General features: G+C 47.5%; 1 protein-coding gene across 2 annotated transcripts; it reads left to right on the forward strand.

Moving 5' to 3' along the window:
- The first annotated feature begins 2492 nt into the window (after positions 1-2492).
- LOC307222941 (platelet-activating factor receptor-like) lies at positions 2493-7736 on the forward strand. 2 transcript variants are annotated; one of them, XM_079988547.1, is made up of 2 exons: positions 2493-3054; positions 4853-7736. In XM_079988547.1, the coding sequence occupies exon 2, from the start codon at positions 4860-4862 to the stop codon at positions 5862-5864; it is 1005 nt and encodes a 334-aa protein (XP_079844673.1). In that variant the 5' UTR covers positions 2493-3054; positions 4853-4859; the 3' UTR covers positions 5865-7736. The 2 variants fall into 2 exon arrangements, with proteins under 2 accessions (XP_079844673.1, XP_079844672.1); XM_079988546.1 differs by lacking the exon at positions 2493-3054 and adding an exon at positions 3257-3624.
- Positions 7737-17672: the final 9936 nt, after the last annotated feature.

A 17672-nucleotide genomic window follows, 5' to 3' on the forward strand; every position in this document is an offset into this window, starting at 1 on the left:
ACCGGGAGGCTTGTGCGTGTGGGGAGAAAGATAGAGGGAGGCCACAGGGGGAGGGGGGCAAATCACAAGACTCGCACATCAGAGAGAACACAGCAGGATTTCTTGAGAGGAACGCACCGTGGGAGCAGGGAATACAGACCACCATGGAAGGGTAAGAAGGTTACTTGGAAGAGACTTGGAGGTTTTCCTGGGTTGGCAGGGAGGTGCAAAGGCTGGTCCATTAGGGCGAATGAGGTGCTGCCCCATCAACCTTAGTCTGCCCTCAGGCAGCCCCCACCTGCCTTCCTTCTGGGGATGCAGGAGGAATTTGATACAGTTGGCCTTGAAAGGCGAATTGACTTAATTCTCAGTTTCTGAAACAATATGTGAACCAAAGCGCAACCATCCTCCAAAAGGCGCACTCGTCCGAATTTTGCAATGCGGTTTTCCAGCCAAAGAAGTGTGTACAAAAATGCAATTGCTGTGCATAAGAATGGATACATTGGGGGAAATAACATACACGGAAGGAAAATTGCATAGCAAAAAATGTGAATGTTAGGAGAAATGGAGACTAAAATGCTGGTGAGTTTTCTTGAGGTCCCACCCCACCAAACTGATGTTGAAATGTGGAGAACTGAATTTAAGAGTAGGAAAATAAGAACCTGAGAGAAACCAAAACCGACAGACTTGTCCATGCCTAGAGTGAAACTTTGAGGTTTTCCTGGGTCGGCAGGATGGTGCCAAGCAGCAATGGTGGATGGTCCATTAGAGTGAACGGGGTGCTGCACCACCAACCTCACTCTGCCCCCAGCCAGCCCCCACCTGCTTGCCTTCTACTTACAGCCAGTTCCAGGGATGAAACTACCCACCAGTTTGTTCCTCCTGGGGCCCCTCCGGCTTGCTCTTTTATTTTGGGCGTATTCTGCAACAAGTTATTGACACAACTAAAATGCATCAGGTGGATTTATTCTGCATTAGTTTGTTCTGTATTGCTTCCCCAATGTAGGAACAAACAATACTGAAAGCAAGATCATGTGTGACCTCACTGATGGCATCAAGAGCACAAATCATCATGAACGTGGAAAAAAAAAGGATGTGTGTGTATAGTCTCATTGTTGTAGAACTCAGCAGGGAGGAGGATGGGAAGCGAACTAGAACTACAGTGGTACGTCGGGTTACAGACGCTTCAGGTTACAGACTCCGCTAACCCAAAAATAGTACCTTGGGTTAAGAACTTTGCTTCAGGATGAGAACAAAAATCGTGCGGCGATGGCGCGGCAGCAGCGGGAGGCCCCATTAGCTAAAGTGGTGTCTCAGGTTAAGAACAGTTTCAGGTTAAGAATAGACCTCCAGAATGAATTAAGTTCTTAACCCGAGGTACCACTGTAGTTGGCTCTGCCTGTCATTGGCTCTGGCGCCACCTACTGTTGGCCTCCCTGCCTTCTGCCCTATGGGGCACCAGCCACCACTTCCAAGGAGAAAGCACTGAAAGATTTTTGGAAGGGTCAGCTGGGCCAACTGGGGTGAAGTGGGCTATTGGAGCTGCAAGGATTTGCCTGATTGTGTGTCTAGTTATTGAGTTGGAGGGAGGTTTATAGCCCCAGGTGTCTTTTCAGATGCTAAAGCAGCCATCACCAGCCTTGGTTTCTTAAGCACTTTCATGCTTGGTTTTAAAATTAGAACTGCCACTCTTTGCTCTGCAAAAAGAGAGTGAACATTGACATAAAGGGTAGACATGCTGAAGTGTGGAAAGATATGTAGCTTGGGGGGGGGGAAATGATGACTGGGCAATGCCATAAACTCTTAGCCTGATGGTCAAGAATGATGCTTATACTGGATGGTCCAGAGCAGAGGCAGATTTAGGAAGTGCAACTGGTTCTCCTACACTGAATGCTGAGCTGAGAGGGCATTGCAGGGGGTGCCACAACAAGAAAGAATAATGGAAGGCAAGACGGGGTGCTGAATGTCAGTGTTGCACAGGGTGCTGCTGAAATTTGAGAGCCCAAAGTTTGCCATAGGTCCAGAGTGAGCTAGCATCCTCTTTCAATTTAAATGATTTGAATGAAACCAATAATGCTATCTCCACCCCATTGCTGTGGGTACATATGTGTTGGCCTTCCCCAACCTGGTGCCCTCTGGATGTTTTGGATTACAACTCTAATCAGCCCCACCCATAGAACAGGGACCATGCCAGAGAGTCGGAGTATGAAATTTGCTCCCACATGATAAAATGATGGCCAACAAATTGGATAGCTCAGTTGGTTACAGCGTGGTGTTGATAATGCCAAGGTTGCAGATTTGATCCTTGTATGCGATAGCTGCATATTCCTGTATTACTCGGGTTTGACTAGATGATCCCCAGGGTCCCTTCCAAGTCTAAAAATCTATGATTCAATGAAAAGGGGATTTGACAAAATCACAGAGGACCAAGCTAGCATTAGCTGTCATGCTTTGTCCCCTGCCCTGAGGACATCTCTGCAGCCATGGCAAGATGAAGCCACATGTGCACATATGCAGAGGTTTATAACTTTCTGGCAGACAAAACGTAGCTCCCGTTTGAACTCGAACTGTGCTTTCATCCCCCGGAAAAGCTGCCCTCCTCAAGACCTATGCTCAGTCCCATTTTAAAGATCTCAACCATCTCATCAATTAACCCTTTGTAATGGGAATCCCCCCATGAGACCCCACACCCTTTTCACTTTGAAGCCCAGCTCCCCTGACCCTGCATTTTTACATGTTGAGCCAACAGAAGAAAACAAAAAACCCTCCCAGCTACTTTTGCTCTGCCAAAGCTGGATTTTCAAAACTTTTGCGAATACTGTAAATCGACAACTGTTTCCACCTGCCTGCTCTATCCCTGTAGTGTTTTGCCCAGCTGGTACCAAAATGACTCAGTTGTGATAAATAACCACAAAAAATTATGACAGTCGTTTGCTAGCATGTTGCAGAAAGCTGGGCTTTAAGTGGGCTTCTTGTGCATGGGTAGTTTGGCTTGCTGGAAGCAGAGACAGAAAGGCAGATTTGCATCGAGACACACTGTGCCACGCTTGCCAGGATTTTGACTGCATTTGTTCGGTAAGAATGGAACCTAAGCTGATTTAGGAGCACCCATCTCTGCTCCGGAAAGATATCGACTCTGCCCTGGAGCTCATTTCTGTGCAATAGATTCACTGAATTCCCCAACATTTTTTATTGTCTGGGCTCCTCTGCAGCTTGACCCAAATAAACGTTGCAGGTGGTATTGCATGGTAACTCCACGCGGGGTGGTAGTGGTGGGGAAACCCCTCCACCTGCTCAAGATCTACATGCCAAACTGTTGCTAAAGGCACAGGAGCAAGGACAGTGAGAAAGGTTGGCAACCTCTAAGATCCATCAACTATAACTGGGACCAATTCAGACTGCTTCTTGTTTAGCTTTTATTTTATTGTTTAAGTGTTATGTATACTCAGGAAGGCTTGATATGGAATGTTAGAGGGATCTTGGAAAAATGATGCCTGTGATTTTCTCCAATGGAAGTGTGCTCAGGTATGAGCAACTGGGCAAAACGGCAGAAGACAACAGTCTGGTTCCAAATTATTTCATTCTGTTGTGGTTCCCCTTGCAGAACTGTATGGCAGCAAGAAACAATCACCCCAAAGCTATCTGGTAAAATGCTGGCTAATTCATGTTTGCGTGTAGGACCAGTTTAGTATAAAACATTTTGCTAATGAAGAACTAGGTATTTTTTCTGTTAAAATGTCTGTGTGTCAGGTGTATTTGCTGTTGTTTTTTTTTTAACCTCCTTATTGAAAAGCCAAATCAACTTTCTCTCCACTCCACCAGACAAGAAACAGTTGATGATGTTATTGGTGGGAATGTGTATGTGTGTGTGTGTGTGTTCGTGTGTGTGTGTGAAATAATAATTGAGCTACTATTAAACCCACAACTACCTTTCTTCAACCTCAATGGGGTAATTTTCAGCTGGATTTTTGTTGCAAGAATAATATATATATTTGAATCTGACATCCACAATTTCAATTCCCACTTTGCCCCTAGTTCCCCTTTGTTCTGACCCAAGGAAAATAAACCTTGAACTACTTTTTGCTTTGATTAGCCGATCCATGCTTTGGATTGCATTTCCTTTTTCTCTGCCAAAGTTGCGGAGGAGATAGAGAGAAAAAAAGAGAGCGGGAGGGAGAGAGGGAGGGAGGGAGAGGAGATTTCACCAAGCTAAATGTTTTAGCTCCTCCCGGCAGCTTCAGCTGTGCTCTGGCTTGGCAGTGAGACTCGATAAGAACAGGTGAACTGTGTTGGGAGCTGGAGAGGCACGGGACTTTCCGGCGCTAAGCCCCGGCAGCTGCTGGCTGGAGCCAGGAGCCATGTCTCCACCAAAGGGTGGCAGCTCTCGGAGGCATCTCCTCGCAGCTGTGCTACCCTTTCCTCCAGAAGAAACTTCCAAGCATCAGAGCAGCGTGCTGGAAAGAGAGAATCAGACTTCCTGGAATGCAAGGGGGGTTTTCCTGTGCTTAAAACTTTCTGAGGTTTATTGCAGTGTGTGTGTGTGTGTGTGTGTGTGTGTTGGTTTCTTCAATCTTGCCTATCTTGCTCATCCCTTTTCTGTCTGTGTCCATCCATCCATCCATCGCCTTGATCATCCATATACTAACCCACCATGTCCTTTCACTAAAAAAGTGTCCTGTCCATCATTCATTCATTCAGGTTGTCCTGTCAGTTGATCTAGCCATCTGCAAAGTGTTTCCTACCCGCCAGCCATAAACACCCACAAACTGGTGTGCCACCTTCTCCATCTCCCTATCTGCCCCCTTCTTTCCTCATTGATTTTGCTTTGTTTTGGTCTGATGACGAAACTCCCTCCATTCTTCTCATCTGGCAGCATTGGGATGAACAACTCCACCACCTCCGGGCTGGTGGTTGGCCAGTGCCGGCTCAACGACCCTGTGCAGTTCATCCTGGTGCCGGCCGTCTACTGCCTTGTGTTGTGTGTGGGACTCCCGGGCAACGTGGCGGCCTTGCTGGTCTTCTTACAGAGCGGACGGGTGAGGAAGGCTATCCGCATCTACCTCATCAACCTGACACTGGCGGACATCTTCTTCAACCTCACGCTGCCATTCTGGATCCCTTACTATCTGGCGGAGGGGCATTGGGAGCTGCCGGAGGCCTTCTGCCGCTTGGCTGGAGCCACTTACTACTTGGCGACTTACAGTGCTATGGCCTTCATGACACTCATCAGCCTGAACCGTTACTGTACCGTTGCCAAGCTGGAGATGGCTTTGAACAGGCCCTTGGGGGCGCTAGTGGGCTGCGCTGTGGCCTGGCTGCTGTGCTTTGCCTGCGCAGTCCCCTCCTTGCTGACCCAACAGACCTACCAGGTGGAAGCGATTAGCATGAAATGCTTTGAACAACACTCAGGGAGGAGGAGTTATGCCTGCGCCATGGTGGTTCTGTTTGCAGCCTCCTTCCTGGTTGTGTTAGGGGCCTACATGTCCATCATGAGATCTCTCTCGGCCTCAGCCGGCACCTGCCAAGGTGGGCACCGCCGGCGGGCACGTGCAATGGTCCTGGGCATGCTGCTGGTGTTTGTGGTCTGTGTGGCGCCCTACCATCTTTCTCTGGTTCCCTGGGTGGCTGACCGCATGGCCAGTTCCTTCTGCAACCCTCCATCTTTCTTGGACAACCTACATATGCTGAGTGTGGCTCTGTTGAGCCTCAACAGCTGCATCGACCCCCTCATCTATTGCTTCTCCATCAAACGCTTCCGGACTGATTTGTGGACAATGGTGCGGAAGGTCGCACGCTGCCTCCCGCTCCCCTCAGCGCTGCCGCCACCACCACCAGAAAACAGATCTCCACCCAATATTCGGTCATCATCCTTAACTTCCTCATAGCTGGAGTGAAGGTCCTTCAGATGGAACTATCTCAACCTCCCTTTCCATCATTTGGACTTAATGTTTTTGAATTTGATATTGCCTACAGACCTCTTTTTGAGCAGATTGTGGCTTGCAAATACCAACCATACTATTCTAGTAAGAACAGTTTCCCTATCATCCACATGGAATTCATGAGGTTGAAAGGGGGTTGGGTTGGCAGAGCTTATACAACCCGGTTTTTCCAACCATGGTCAAATCAAGTGATCCACAACTGGTGCAGAGGTAAAGCACAATTTTAAAAGGATCACACAGAAATGGCTGGAAATGGGAACAGACAGTGAATTACCTGGCCATAGCTGTAAAGCTCCAGTTAATAGGTTATTTTCCTGGATGGCTTCATCATTTTAGTTCAGTGGTATGCAACCTTCAGCCTGCAGGCCGAAACAGGCCTTATCAGATTTCCCCATTTGGCCTGCAAGGCTGTTTTGGTCAAGCCCCACCAAGCTGCCTGATACCCACCTGATGTCATATATCAGGGCTGGGGAACCTCTGGACCTTCAAATGTTGTCAGCTGCCAGTTCTCATCAGCCTCAGCAATAATGGCCAATGGTTAGGGATGATGGGAGTTGTAGTCCAGCAACAACATCTGGAGGGCCACAGGTTCCCCAACCTTGCCATAGAGGTGTGGGATAAATAAAGATGCAGTTGAGGTTGGTTGTTGTTGTTTTTTACAGGAAGTGATGATCAGCTGAACAGTGGTACTTGCAAATCCCTGTGCATTGACCTCCACATGCACCAATCCTCAGCGATTGCTGGTGCTTTCAGCATGCCTGTTTGTGGGACTTTGGAATCCCTGTGCCTTTGCCTCCACCCTTGAAACTATGCAGGCAGAAACGGACCACGTGTTGTTGTGATGTCAGATGATTGACAGGTGGGTGGCCCCAGCCACCTGTCAGATTTGACCCATGAGGATTGAGGGGGATAAGAATCTGGTGGCTGGAACTAATGTCCCAACCACTGTTTTAGGTTAGAAGTTGGCAAATAGGGGGATGATGACAAATGTGCCGACTCTTCATTGGCCGGATATGGTTCAGGGTGTTCCAGATGCTGACATAGGAACATAAGAAAAGCCTGCTGGACTCTATACCGATTGCCCATCTAGTCCAGCATCCTGTTCTCAGCCAGATGCCCCAAAGGGAAGCATGCAAGCAGGACCTGAGCACAAGTACCTTTCCCCCTCCTGTATTTCCAGCAACTGGCCTTCAGAGGCGGAGTGGAGGCAGAACATACTCACTGTGACTAGAAGCCCTTGGTAGTCTTGTCCTCCATGACTTGGCCTAATAATGGAGGTCCCTCACCCCTGAAAGCCGCCCTCCACTTCCCCCTCTTCCTTTACATTAACGTCCTTTTACTGTTCACAGACATTACGCAATGAAGCACCTCCTCCTGCACATCGCACCATCTCTGCCTGGGTCAGCTTCTCTTGTTTCTTCAGCCTCCCCAGTGTAGGCTTCTTGCTCCCCTCCCCACAACTCGCTTACCTGCTTTGACTTTTGGAAACGAACCCCAGCTTGCTTTTCTGGCTTTCGGTGGTGCGTCACCCACCAAGCATCTTGCCTTGGCTTGGCCCACTCTCTGAAGGAAGGCCAGAGTGAAACTTGCTGGTGCTTCACAGATTAAAAATGTAGAAAGGGCCGAAACATTGTCTTGGCCTGCTGTATGTGGAGTTGTCAGCTTTTTAAGCATACCCTTATTGCTGTGCCTTTAATCTCGGACCAGATCACTGCCACAGGTTTTACCCAGACATTCCCGGGTCCTCCTGACTGAGCCTCCTCTTTTAATTACTGTGTTGTTTTAATGAAATCACTTTATTGCCTGTTTTATTCATTTATTTATTTATTTACCTATCATTACATTTCTATTCCGCCATTTCTCGCCCTCCCCCCAGGACTCAAGGTGGTATACATCATTCTCCCTCTCCCCATTTTATCCTTGACAACAACCCTGCGATGTAGGTTAGGCTGAGAGACAGTGATGAGCTGAAAAGTCACCCAGTGAGATTCAATGACTGAGTGGGGATTTTTGAAACCTGGTCGGCCAAGTCCTAGTCTGATGCTGTAACCACTATGCCACACTGTCTATGTATGTTTCTATTCCAAGGTTTTGACTGGTTTTCATATTTCAGTGTTTGAATTGATTTGTGTACTTGTAAACCACCAAGAAGCCTATATTGACATTAACCAGTATATACAGTGGTAACTCAGGTTACAAACTCTTCAGGTTACAAATGCTTCAGGTTACAGACTCCGCTAACCCGGAAGTAGTAACTCGGGTTAAGAATTTTCCTTCAGGATGAGAACAGAAATCACACAGCGGTGCCGCGGTGGCTGTGGGAGGCCCCATTAGCTAAAGTGGTATCTCAGGTTAAGAACAGTTTCAGGTTAAGAACAGATCTCTGGAACAAATTAAGTTCTTAACCTGAAGTACCACTGTAACGTAATCATAACTGAGAAAAAATGTAATTGCTGGAGCTCCTGCTACTACTGAAGGCACAGCTACAGGGAATGGTTGAAAAGCTGGCAACTCTGGCTGTAGATATCCACTTTTTTTGGCAACAGACAGTTGTGTGCTGGCTTCTGAAGCAGGAGGTGGCAGTAAACTGACCATGAGCACATTTCCCTTCCCCCCAACCTTTTTAAAAAAGCATCAATGAAAACAGGGGAAAGATACAGCCAGGGACACGTACCAGTGAATAAACACTTTCCCACATCAATGGGGACAGTCGGTGGGTGGGTGTGTACTCCTTAGAGTGGCAATTTATCCATCACCAAAAAAGAAAGAAAGAAAGAAAGAGGACAAAAGAGGATACAGATTTGCATAAAATTTGCATGTGCTAATTTATATATACAGATGCAAACTTAGAAATGATTACTGTAATTTAAATAGAAATACAGTTCATCTCTCCATAGTAGGGAAGACTGTGACCAGGTGTCCTCTGTGCCTGCCTGCTCAGTCTGTTGTCCAAATGCTGATGGTGGTGGCTGGCCAACTCTGAGGCCTCTCTTGCTCTCCCTCCTTATGGTTCTTGTATCGTTAAATCATTCCTGGACTGGACACCCCTTCCATTAAAGCAGTAGTCTTCATCTGGGGACTTGTTTCTTAATTCTGTACCGTCTATTTGCTTGCTGCTGCTGCTGCTGCTGCTGCTGCTGTAACCCACCTGAGATCAGGCCATGTCCCACCAGCTGAAGACCAATGAAACAGAGGACGGTTTCAAACAGACGACTGGCAGCCCTTCCAATGGAGCACCGTCCTCTGTAAAGTTGGACATGTGAGCCACCCTGATCCCATAGAAGAACATGGGACTTCTCCAGTGCCAGATTTTATTTATTCACTCTGGCCTTTTGAACAGTTCTCCATCATGTCTACAGTGCCAATCATCTTTCCTCAAGCCAGCGGCAGACAGACTTCCCTTTCACCACCTAGGAGAAAGGCCACTGTTCAGTGGTTAAACACCTGCTTTGAAGGCAGGAGTCCCCATGTTCAATCGCTGACATCTCCAGGTGGAGCTGGGAGGGAACCCAGCCTGAAATCCCAGAGAGCCAGTCAACAAAGACAAATGCTGAGCTAAATGGACCCATGGTCTGATTCAGTATAAGGCAGCTTATTACGTCCCTATAAAATTCAAATAAGAAACCAGAGAGCCACGATGTCAAAGGTTGACCAGGCCCCTCAGCATGCCTCCCAAGCAATGCTCTGGGCCTGGAGTAATCAAACAGTAATTATTTTAATTCTTCTTATTAATTCTTCTTCTTCTTAATAATAATAATAATAATAATAATATCATAATCATCGTCAGTATTGTTTCCATTACGGCTAAATTTCATTACAATAAAAATGGAACCACATGTCACAGTCACTGTACAGTAGTTTGTTTTGTCTTAACGAGTGGAAAGCCTTCTGCTTCTAGGCACATTGCTAAGAACTAAGATGTGGACAGAGGCTGAGAAGACCGCCTCTCGGTTCCCTGGCATGGCATTGAGAAGACAGGCCGGGCACCAAGTGTCGGAGGTGGGGGAGGGTCGCCATCCCTTCGTGTCTCTAAGCTACAGGCAGATCTCAGCACGGTGGAGGCCCCGATTCCTGGGAGAAGCTCCTGAGATCCACCTATTTTTCAACAAGTTACTAAGACATGAGGTTGTTGTGGAATTCTTCCCACTGACTGGACAAAACTTGGCCCAGGGGGTTGGAAAGATTTGGGTACGCATCCCACTGGGATGTCCTCCTGCACTGAAATGATGGTGCAGTCCCCATTCATTTCAGAGGGACTCATGGAAGAGACATTCTTTGTGGGTTGTGCCCATAATAACTAAGGTTGTTTGGGATATATAGATAGAATCCTTTAAAAAAAAAACCAAGGGAAAAAACCACACCTTATGATAACTTTCATAGCTGATACAGTCATGGCTAATAAAATTAACATGTTGGATCTAGACTTCTCCATGCATGCTGCAACTGCATGTACCCTCCCAATGTGTCAGACCACAACTCTTGTCAGCCACAGCTGGCATGACTGGTGATGGGAGTTGTGGTCTAAAACATCTGGAGGGCACCAGGTTGGCAAAGACTGATTTATGCACAAAAAGGAGGCCAACGAGAAAAGGAGGTTGCCAGGAAGAGCAGCACATTAGACACCCATGGAGGAAACTAAATAGTACAAAATTTAGCCGAGATCATATTTCCCGAGGCCTGTTGGAGATTAACACAGGTTAATGTGCACAATTCCTTCTTCATGGAATGGTTATGCACACATTCTCCACGAACACTAGTGAATGTGCACAGTAACTGGTTCTTATGCACATTAACAGCTCAACTTACATTTTCCTTAACACCCACCCACCCACCCTCTTCGGCTATTGGGTGGAAAGTCTATGTTCTGTCAGACAGATAATTTCAGTGTTTATCTTCTCCAGGATTTGATTTAGAAAATAGGGTGGACTGTGCAGTCCTGTACACGTCTAATCAGAAGGATGCCCTATTGAGTTTAATGTGACTTACTCCCAGGGAAGTGGGAACTGCAGCCTAAAAAATAACTGTTAGGAAAGCCTTTTTCAGAAATGTCATTTTAGAGGCTATTTATCAAAAGAAAGGACTATTTCTTTTTTTAAAAACAGACAACAAACAACCAATCCACAAATAGCTAGAAATTTGGGTTGTTCGGTCTTTTCCAATGCAAAATAAAACAAAAATGCAAAGGGTTTGGGATGAGCCTGGTAACAGTTATCAAAACTCTTTTAAAAACAGCAGCAGCAGCAACTTCCTTCTGATAAGTAAACACTGCAATTTTATGCAGAAAGAAAGAAGCACGATTTTTTGTGGTTTTTTTGTATGATGGTTGATACTAGATGGTAGATTTTTTTAAGGATTATATGCCCTGTGGGTTTCTTGCTAGTGCTACAGTTATGTGATTAAAAGTTAAAATTTTATACTATACAGTTATATATCCCAACCAGCCTTAGCTGTTGTGCTTGTCGGTCACTCAGAACCCTTCAGTATGGAAGTGACGTTAAAACCTTGCAGGTGAGGGATGGACAGCAGCCGCTGAAATTATGAAATATCACTTCCATCTTGTGCCCTGAATATGGTTGGTTTGGAGAGCTCCAGACAGCACATTGCTTACCCGTGGGATTTCCCAGCATTTATCAGTCAGGAAGTTCCATACAGTCCAGTCACGGCAGCCAATCAGGGATCACGTTCCCAGGATGCCGGGTGGCACACAGTCCCTTGCCCTTGATTTGGGCCTGTCCTTGCTTGCGAAAGTGTGGCGAAGAGCAGGGTCCGTGGCACGTCTTCCATGGACTCCTTCTGGACGAGGTGGAGCCTCTCCTAAGTCAGCAGTGGAGGGTGAGATTAAAAAGGCGCCTCCAAAAGGTTTTCACAGTGCGGGGGTGGCGGTGGGGCTCCTTGGTTTTGAAGCCTCAAAAAGTAGCACTTAGCTTCATCTTCCCCCAGATGCTGGATTGCCAAAAATCCCTGCTCCCTGCTTTACTTGGATATGGCACCCAACTGCCTCCATAGATGGAAGAAGTTTGGGCAAACTCTTCCCCTACAACTCCATGGAACATGCTACATTGTGGGTGCGCTGGGAAGGGAGGGAGTGTGTGTGGACCATGTGACCGTGAGCAGGAAGAGAGCACAAGGATGCTAAAGGATGAGAACTTTGGGGATCACCAGGAGGAGGGCACAGAGGAACACAAAGTGCTGGGTCTCCATCAGCAATGCCGTCTGACCCAGCTCTTTGTCAAACCCAGGAAACCAAGGACTCAACCCATACCACTGCTCCCAGCCCTCACCACTGGAGGCGGCACTTACATGTAGGCTGCCCTGAAAGATGGGAGGCTTGGTGATGAGGAGATATCAAAAGGTATGTCCAGCCCTTCAGTGTCTTGGCTACAGATGTGTGTGATTTTTGTCCCCACCCACACCAGAGTAATTCTGCTGATTTCCTAAAACGTTTCTCTCAAAATTCTTAAAGATGCTTTTGCCTGAGCAGGACCCTCCAAATCTACCTCGAATTCAGTTTCGGGGTGACATTTGGTGGCGACTTAGAGGTGTGTGGAACTCCCCTCCCCCTGAGAAATTTCATACATCTTATTGAAATTCTTGCACCTTCTTTGTAGACATTTTATATGCGAGCAAGCCCCCCTCCCCGCATTTTGCTTTGCATTCATCCAAATTGGGTAGCACCCCCTAGTCTTGACTTTTTAGAGATATAAAGGTATAAAGAAGAAGAAAGATCTTAACTTATTTGCAGGCCTGCTCCTTTTACACTATATATGGATACACAGATTATTTGGGTCTCCATCTTGTGCATTTATGAATGTGCTACCTTTGCGGCTTTATTTATTTGTTTATTTATTTTATTTTAAAAGTCCTCTGTAGCTTAGTGCTGAGATGCAATGAACTTCTTCTTTCACTTTCACAAGAATGGTGCCACAGCCAAGGATAGACTGATATGGGAAACTCTGTTACTGAAGAGGCTTACCTGTTCACTGTCCAGGCACTCTCTGGTGAAAGCCAGTTGCAACTAATGCCCACTACAGTACATTACCTCTAAAAGTGCTTCAGTATGGAAGGTGGGAATGCTCAAAAGCAAATGGAGTTAGTTTACTCTCCACTGTGTTGGTGGGGCAGAAAGCACAGGAGAGAAATCTCTGTTGAAATTTCCTCCTGGACTGAATGAACGTGCTTTGAGATGGCAATGAGGGAATGTCTCTTTTTGTGAATTGTGCCCCAGAGATTCAGGACACGCCTCGGTGGTTCAACTTGGTCGACAAGAGGCACAAATCCAGGCACGAAGTCTGGAATCAAATCCCCCTAAAGGCAGCTGTACACAATCAAGCACCCTTCTTCTTCTTACAGTTAGTTTTTTTTAAAGAACAATTTGTCATCGCTGAAGCTCACTTTTGCTGACATTGGACTGATTTCTATGAAAAGAGAGTCACGGATAAGTGACTTTCTGGTGACCTTGGCCTGAATTGATGAAATGTTGTAAAACAATTGCTCTAAAAGGCACAGGGGAAAAAAAATAGGAATGGCACGGTTGTGTTTTTAATATCCTTGATATTTTTAATAGAAAAACAAAAAGTGGAACTTCTTAGTGGCATCACACAGGGCTCTTACGAATCTGGTCAGAGGCCTTTCAAAATACCACTGTGCCTCCAACCCTCACTGCATCCTTTTGACTCTAGGCCAAATGGTTTTTAAAGTGTGTTTTGGGGAACCTGAAAGATGGCTGGGTGGTTTCTCAGAGGTTCTTCAATAAGAAGACTTGGAACAGTGGACAGGTTTTCCTGAAAGAGTTCCAACCATCATCACGAGGCCCGACGCTACCATGTGGCATGGTCAGGTAAATGCTGGGGTCCATCCCATTAGTGGTGCCTATAGAGGACCACTGCTAGACAGCAGTCCCCTGCTCTGATCCCTTTGGTGGCCACTTGCACCTGACATTCTGCCTTGTGGGTGGAAAAAAGGTCATCACTACAAAAAACTGTAGTGGCCATTTTGTTAACCTACAGTGTGCTAGAACTAGAACTTCCTATGCATTGTGGGAAAATAAAGACTGAGGGAACAGGTGCCCACTCAGATACACCCACAGGAGGAGGACTTGTGATCTTCAACCTTGGGTTCTCAAAACTTGTTGGGCTACAACTCCCATTCTGTCCGAACTTTGTCTAAACTGGCTAGGGGTGATGGGAGCTGTAGCCTGACAACGTTTGGGGCCCTTCTGTTGAAGAGTTTTGACCTGTTGCAATGTGCATGGGTTCAGTGGCCTTTGTTCAGCCTTGGCAAACAGAAAGATGTGGAAGCTCTTCCCTCAAGGTAGAAAACTTGAAAGCTGCTGGCTGAGGCTAATGCCAGCCTCACACCACTGTCCCATTCCCAGGACTGGGTGCAAGCAGTGGAGACTGGAGACAGGAAGGAAGGGGCATCAGAGCAACCAGACAGGTTGAAAGGCTCTAGGGCAGAGAAGGCAGGGACTCTGCTAGCAGCTCCACCTATCTGCCAGCAGAGGGCAGTGTTGCATTTCTTTATAAGGCATCACTCTGTGGTCTTCAGAAAGGCTCACAGATAGATTGGCTACTTGCTTGCAGCAAGGCAGACATTTGTGGGATGTCTGGTGTGGGTCAGAAGGTTTAATGGCGGAGCGTCTCAGGCCAGAATAGGCATGAAAAGGATAAAGGGGTGTGTGTGAAAGGAAGGTAGAAAGGTGGGTCTGCATGCACTGAATGTTGGGAGCAGTAGGGTATTCCCCCACCCACAAATAATATCGCTTCATATACCCCACTAGATGCGACTCTTGGAAATGACCTTGACAATGAGCTATTTTCCCTACAGACTCATCACTCTGTTCTAAGACAGGAGTGGAGAACCCCTGGCCCATAGACTGAATGCAGCTCTCTAGGGTCCTCTATCTCACCCCGTGGGACTCTCCCCCTTCTGGCCCTGATCCCTCCCCATCCCAAGTAGGCAGGAATGTGCCCTTGAGCAGGGACAGGGTCTCTTGCTGCCCCTTATGCCAGGAACTCCCTCCTAGACCACTGGATGCCAAGTGTTGTCCTACAAGTATTGTTGAATCATAGCTCCCATCATTCCCAGCCACCATGACTGACCATCACTGTTGGTCCTGCTGATTGGGGCTGATGAAAGTTGGAAGTCCAGCAACATCTGGAGGACCACAGGTGTTCCCCATCTCTGATAGGTACGCAATGGCGATTGGCGCCCACTGGGACTGGTAGGGTGGAAGGCAAGGAGACTAGTAGTAGGTGGAGTCAGAGCCCATGACAAATAGAGCCACTGCCTCACTGGTTGTAAGTAAGAGGGCCGGCAGCTGGAGGCTGGCTGAGGCCAGGCTGAGGTTGGTGGGGCACTGCTGCCGTGGCCTCTGGTGGACGTACATTGACTGAAGGTATTCTGCACGAAAAAGCTAGTCACCACTGCACCCAGCTGAAAGCAATGCACTTGGTTTACAAAGGCCCGAGGAATTTGAGCTCTGCTCATGCATTCGTTGAATGCATATAGATTTATAGTGTGGAAGGAGGATGGGGGCAAGCAAGGAGACTGCCCCCCACAATGTCCCCTTTGCTGTGTCATCCACCCTTACCTTCCCACATTGATGGGGAAGGTCTGAAGGTGGCACACAGTTGCACACAGTTCCACTTGTGCAGGTTGGGTGGTTGGTGGTGCCAGAACTCAGAGACATTCTAGGAAGTTGAATGTTGGAAGATTCAGGAGAGACAAAAAAAGGTCCTCAACACAATTCACAGTTAGAGAAATTCAAGGGGGAGATGGCTATCAATGGCTGCTCAACTGGACATGTATGTTCTTCCTTCACTGTTGGGGGTAGAATGCCTCTGAGTACCACATGCTGGGAACCATGAGTGGGGCCAGTGCTCTTGCACTTAGGACCTTCCTTAAGGGTTTCCCAGAGGCATCTAGTTGGCCACTGTGAGAACAGGGTGCTGGACTAGATGGGCCTTTGGCCTGATCCAGCAGCAGGGCTCTCATCAGTGCTATTTTTCTAGAAAAGGAGGTGCTGGAACTCACCCTCTTTCTCTTATAATGGCAATGGTGCCCACCTGAGAGGGGCCGGAATTGAGTTCCGGCTGAAAAAAAGCCCATCACATTCTTGTGATTTTACTCCATGTACTTCAGGCAGTGACATCAACACAAGTCATGGGCCAGCATCCACTGTAGCTCCTGAGGTCAGCAGGCTAGAATGGAGGCTGCTTCATCTCTGTCCTCTAACAGAGGGAGATGACTGGGAAGGAATGGGAGGAGGCACCCAGAGGTGCGTGTTGCTGCTGTTGCTACTGCCGCCCCCTCCCCCAGCAACCATTGCCTGAGGCAGATCACTTTGCTCTGCCTAACAGTAGGGCCAGTTCTGTACACGAGCCATGGGTTACTGCCAACCCCAGGTCATTTCTTTCCTTCCTCTCCCACAATGCATTGTGCTGCTTTATTGCATGTCCTAATTATCACCATGCGGTGGGTGTTTCCCCTTTTCTACAGTACCGGTCACCAAGGGTCTGATATGATGACAGAAGGGAACAGGGTGGGTTTCACTGAGCACTACGGAAAGGGGGAGATCTCAAAACTAGGATGCCATCTCTGATGGCATGGTGGGTTGTGCTTCTCTTAACATCCCATCCAGCCCTGGGAAAGTTGTGCAAAAAGAGCCCCCTGAATAGACAAGCCAGCCTTCCTTAACCTGGTGCCCTCCAGCTACTTTGGACTACCTGTTAGCTGGGACTGATGGAAGTTGTAGCCTAAATCAGCTTGTGGGTACCAGGCTGATGTAAGCCCCTTGAAAGCCATTGATTCATCTCATGCATATTCCAAGCACGTCACCTGTCCTAGATCAGCAGCGGCTGCCCTATTCTCTGTCCAAATAAGGACTGGGCATAGCCTGAATCAGGGCAGGAGCAAAAAGCCACCTGACAATCGGATTACAATGCCCTAGCATGAATTACAGCTCCTAATTACCTTCTCAGCTCACCCTCCCGGCATACTTGATGTGACAGCTGATGTTTGAGTCTGCATCCGAGGCCATGTCGGCTCTGTCGCCGGATGAGCCATCCCACCAATGTATTTGTTTCCACTGGAACTGTGTGACACTGGACTCAGCCATCTGCTTGCGCAAGCCGGCAAAGGAGACCCACCAACACAGTGAATGACTGTCACTGGGTTCAGCTCAGGACTAGCTTTGAACAGGGGACAGAGCTTGTACTGGCTGAAGGCTGCACACTGGGTTGTATTCAACTTAAGTTTCATACCGGCTAGACCCATGGGCATCAGTGAACCTAGATTAGTCATGTCCATTCATTTCACTGGGTCTACTCTGAGTATGACTAACAGTGGATACATCCCCCTAGCTCTATCTGCCGAAGTTTGCATGATGAAATACAGGCAGAGGGCATCTGCTTTGCATGCAGAAGGTCTGCGGTTCAATCCTCACTATCTCCAGGTAGGTCTGGGAATGCCCCTGGCCTGAAACCATAAAAAACTGCTGCTAGTCAGTGTAGATGATACTGAGTTAAATGGACTAATGGTCTGATGGAGTAGAAGAAAGCTTGCTTTGCTCACAACCATGTAACACTATTTTTGCCTCATTCAAGTTGCAGGTTGCAGTGATGGGAGCAAGGCAAGTTGCAACATGACCACTATGCCCCTGACTCCTGAATATTTTACACACTCTCTCCCATGCACACATCTTCTGAAACTTCACCAGCCACTGTCTCCACTTTCAAGCTTAGCATTGCAACC

The sequence above is a fragment of the Podarcis cretensis genome (assembly GCF_951804945.1).
Source record: "Podarcis cretensis genome assembly, chromosome: 8".
NCBI lineage: Eukaryota > Metazoa > Chordata > Lepidosauria > Squamata > Lacertidae > Podarcis > Podarcis cretensis.

What these genes read in the sequence shown, in the direction of transcription:
- LOC307222941 (XM_079988546.1), top strand. Translation starts at nt 3,467, where the DNA reads ATGATGCCTGTGATTTTCTCCAATGGAAGTGTGCTCAGGTATGAGCAA. An exon ending in AATCACCCCAAAGCTATCTG is followed by an intron (nt 3,625 to 4,852) that starts GTAAAATGCTGG and finishes CTCATCTGGCAG; the next exon opens with CATTGGGATGAACAACTCCA.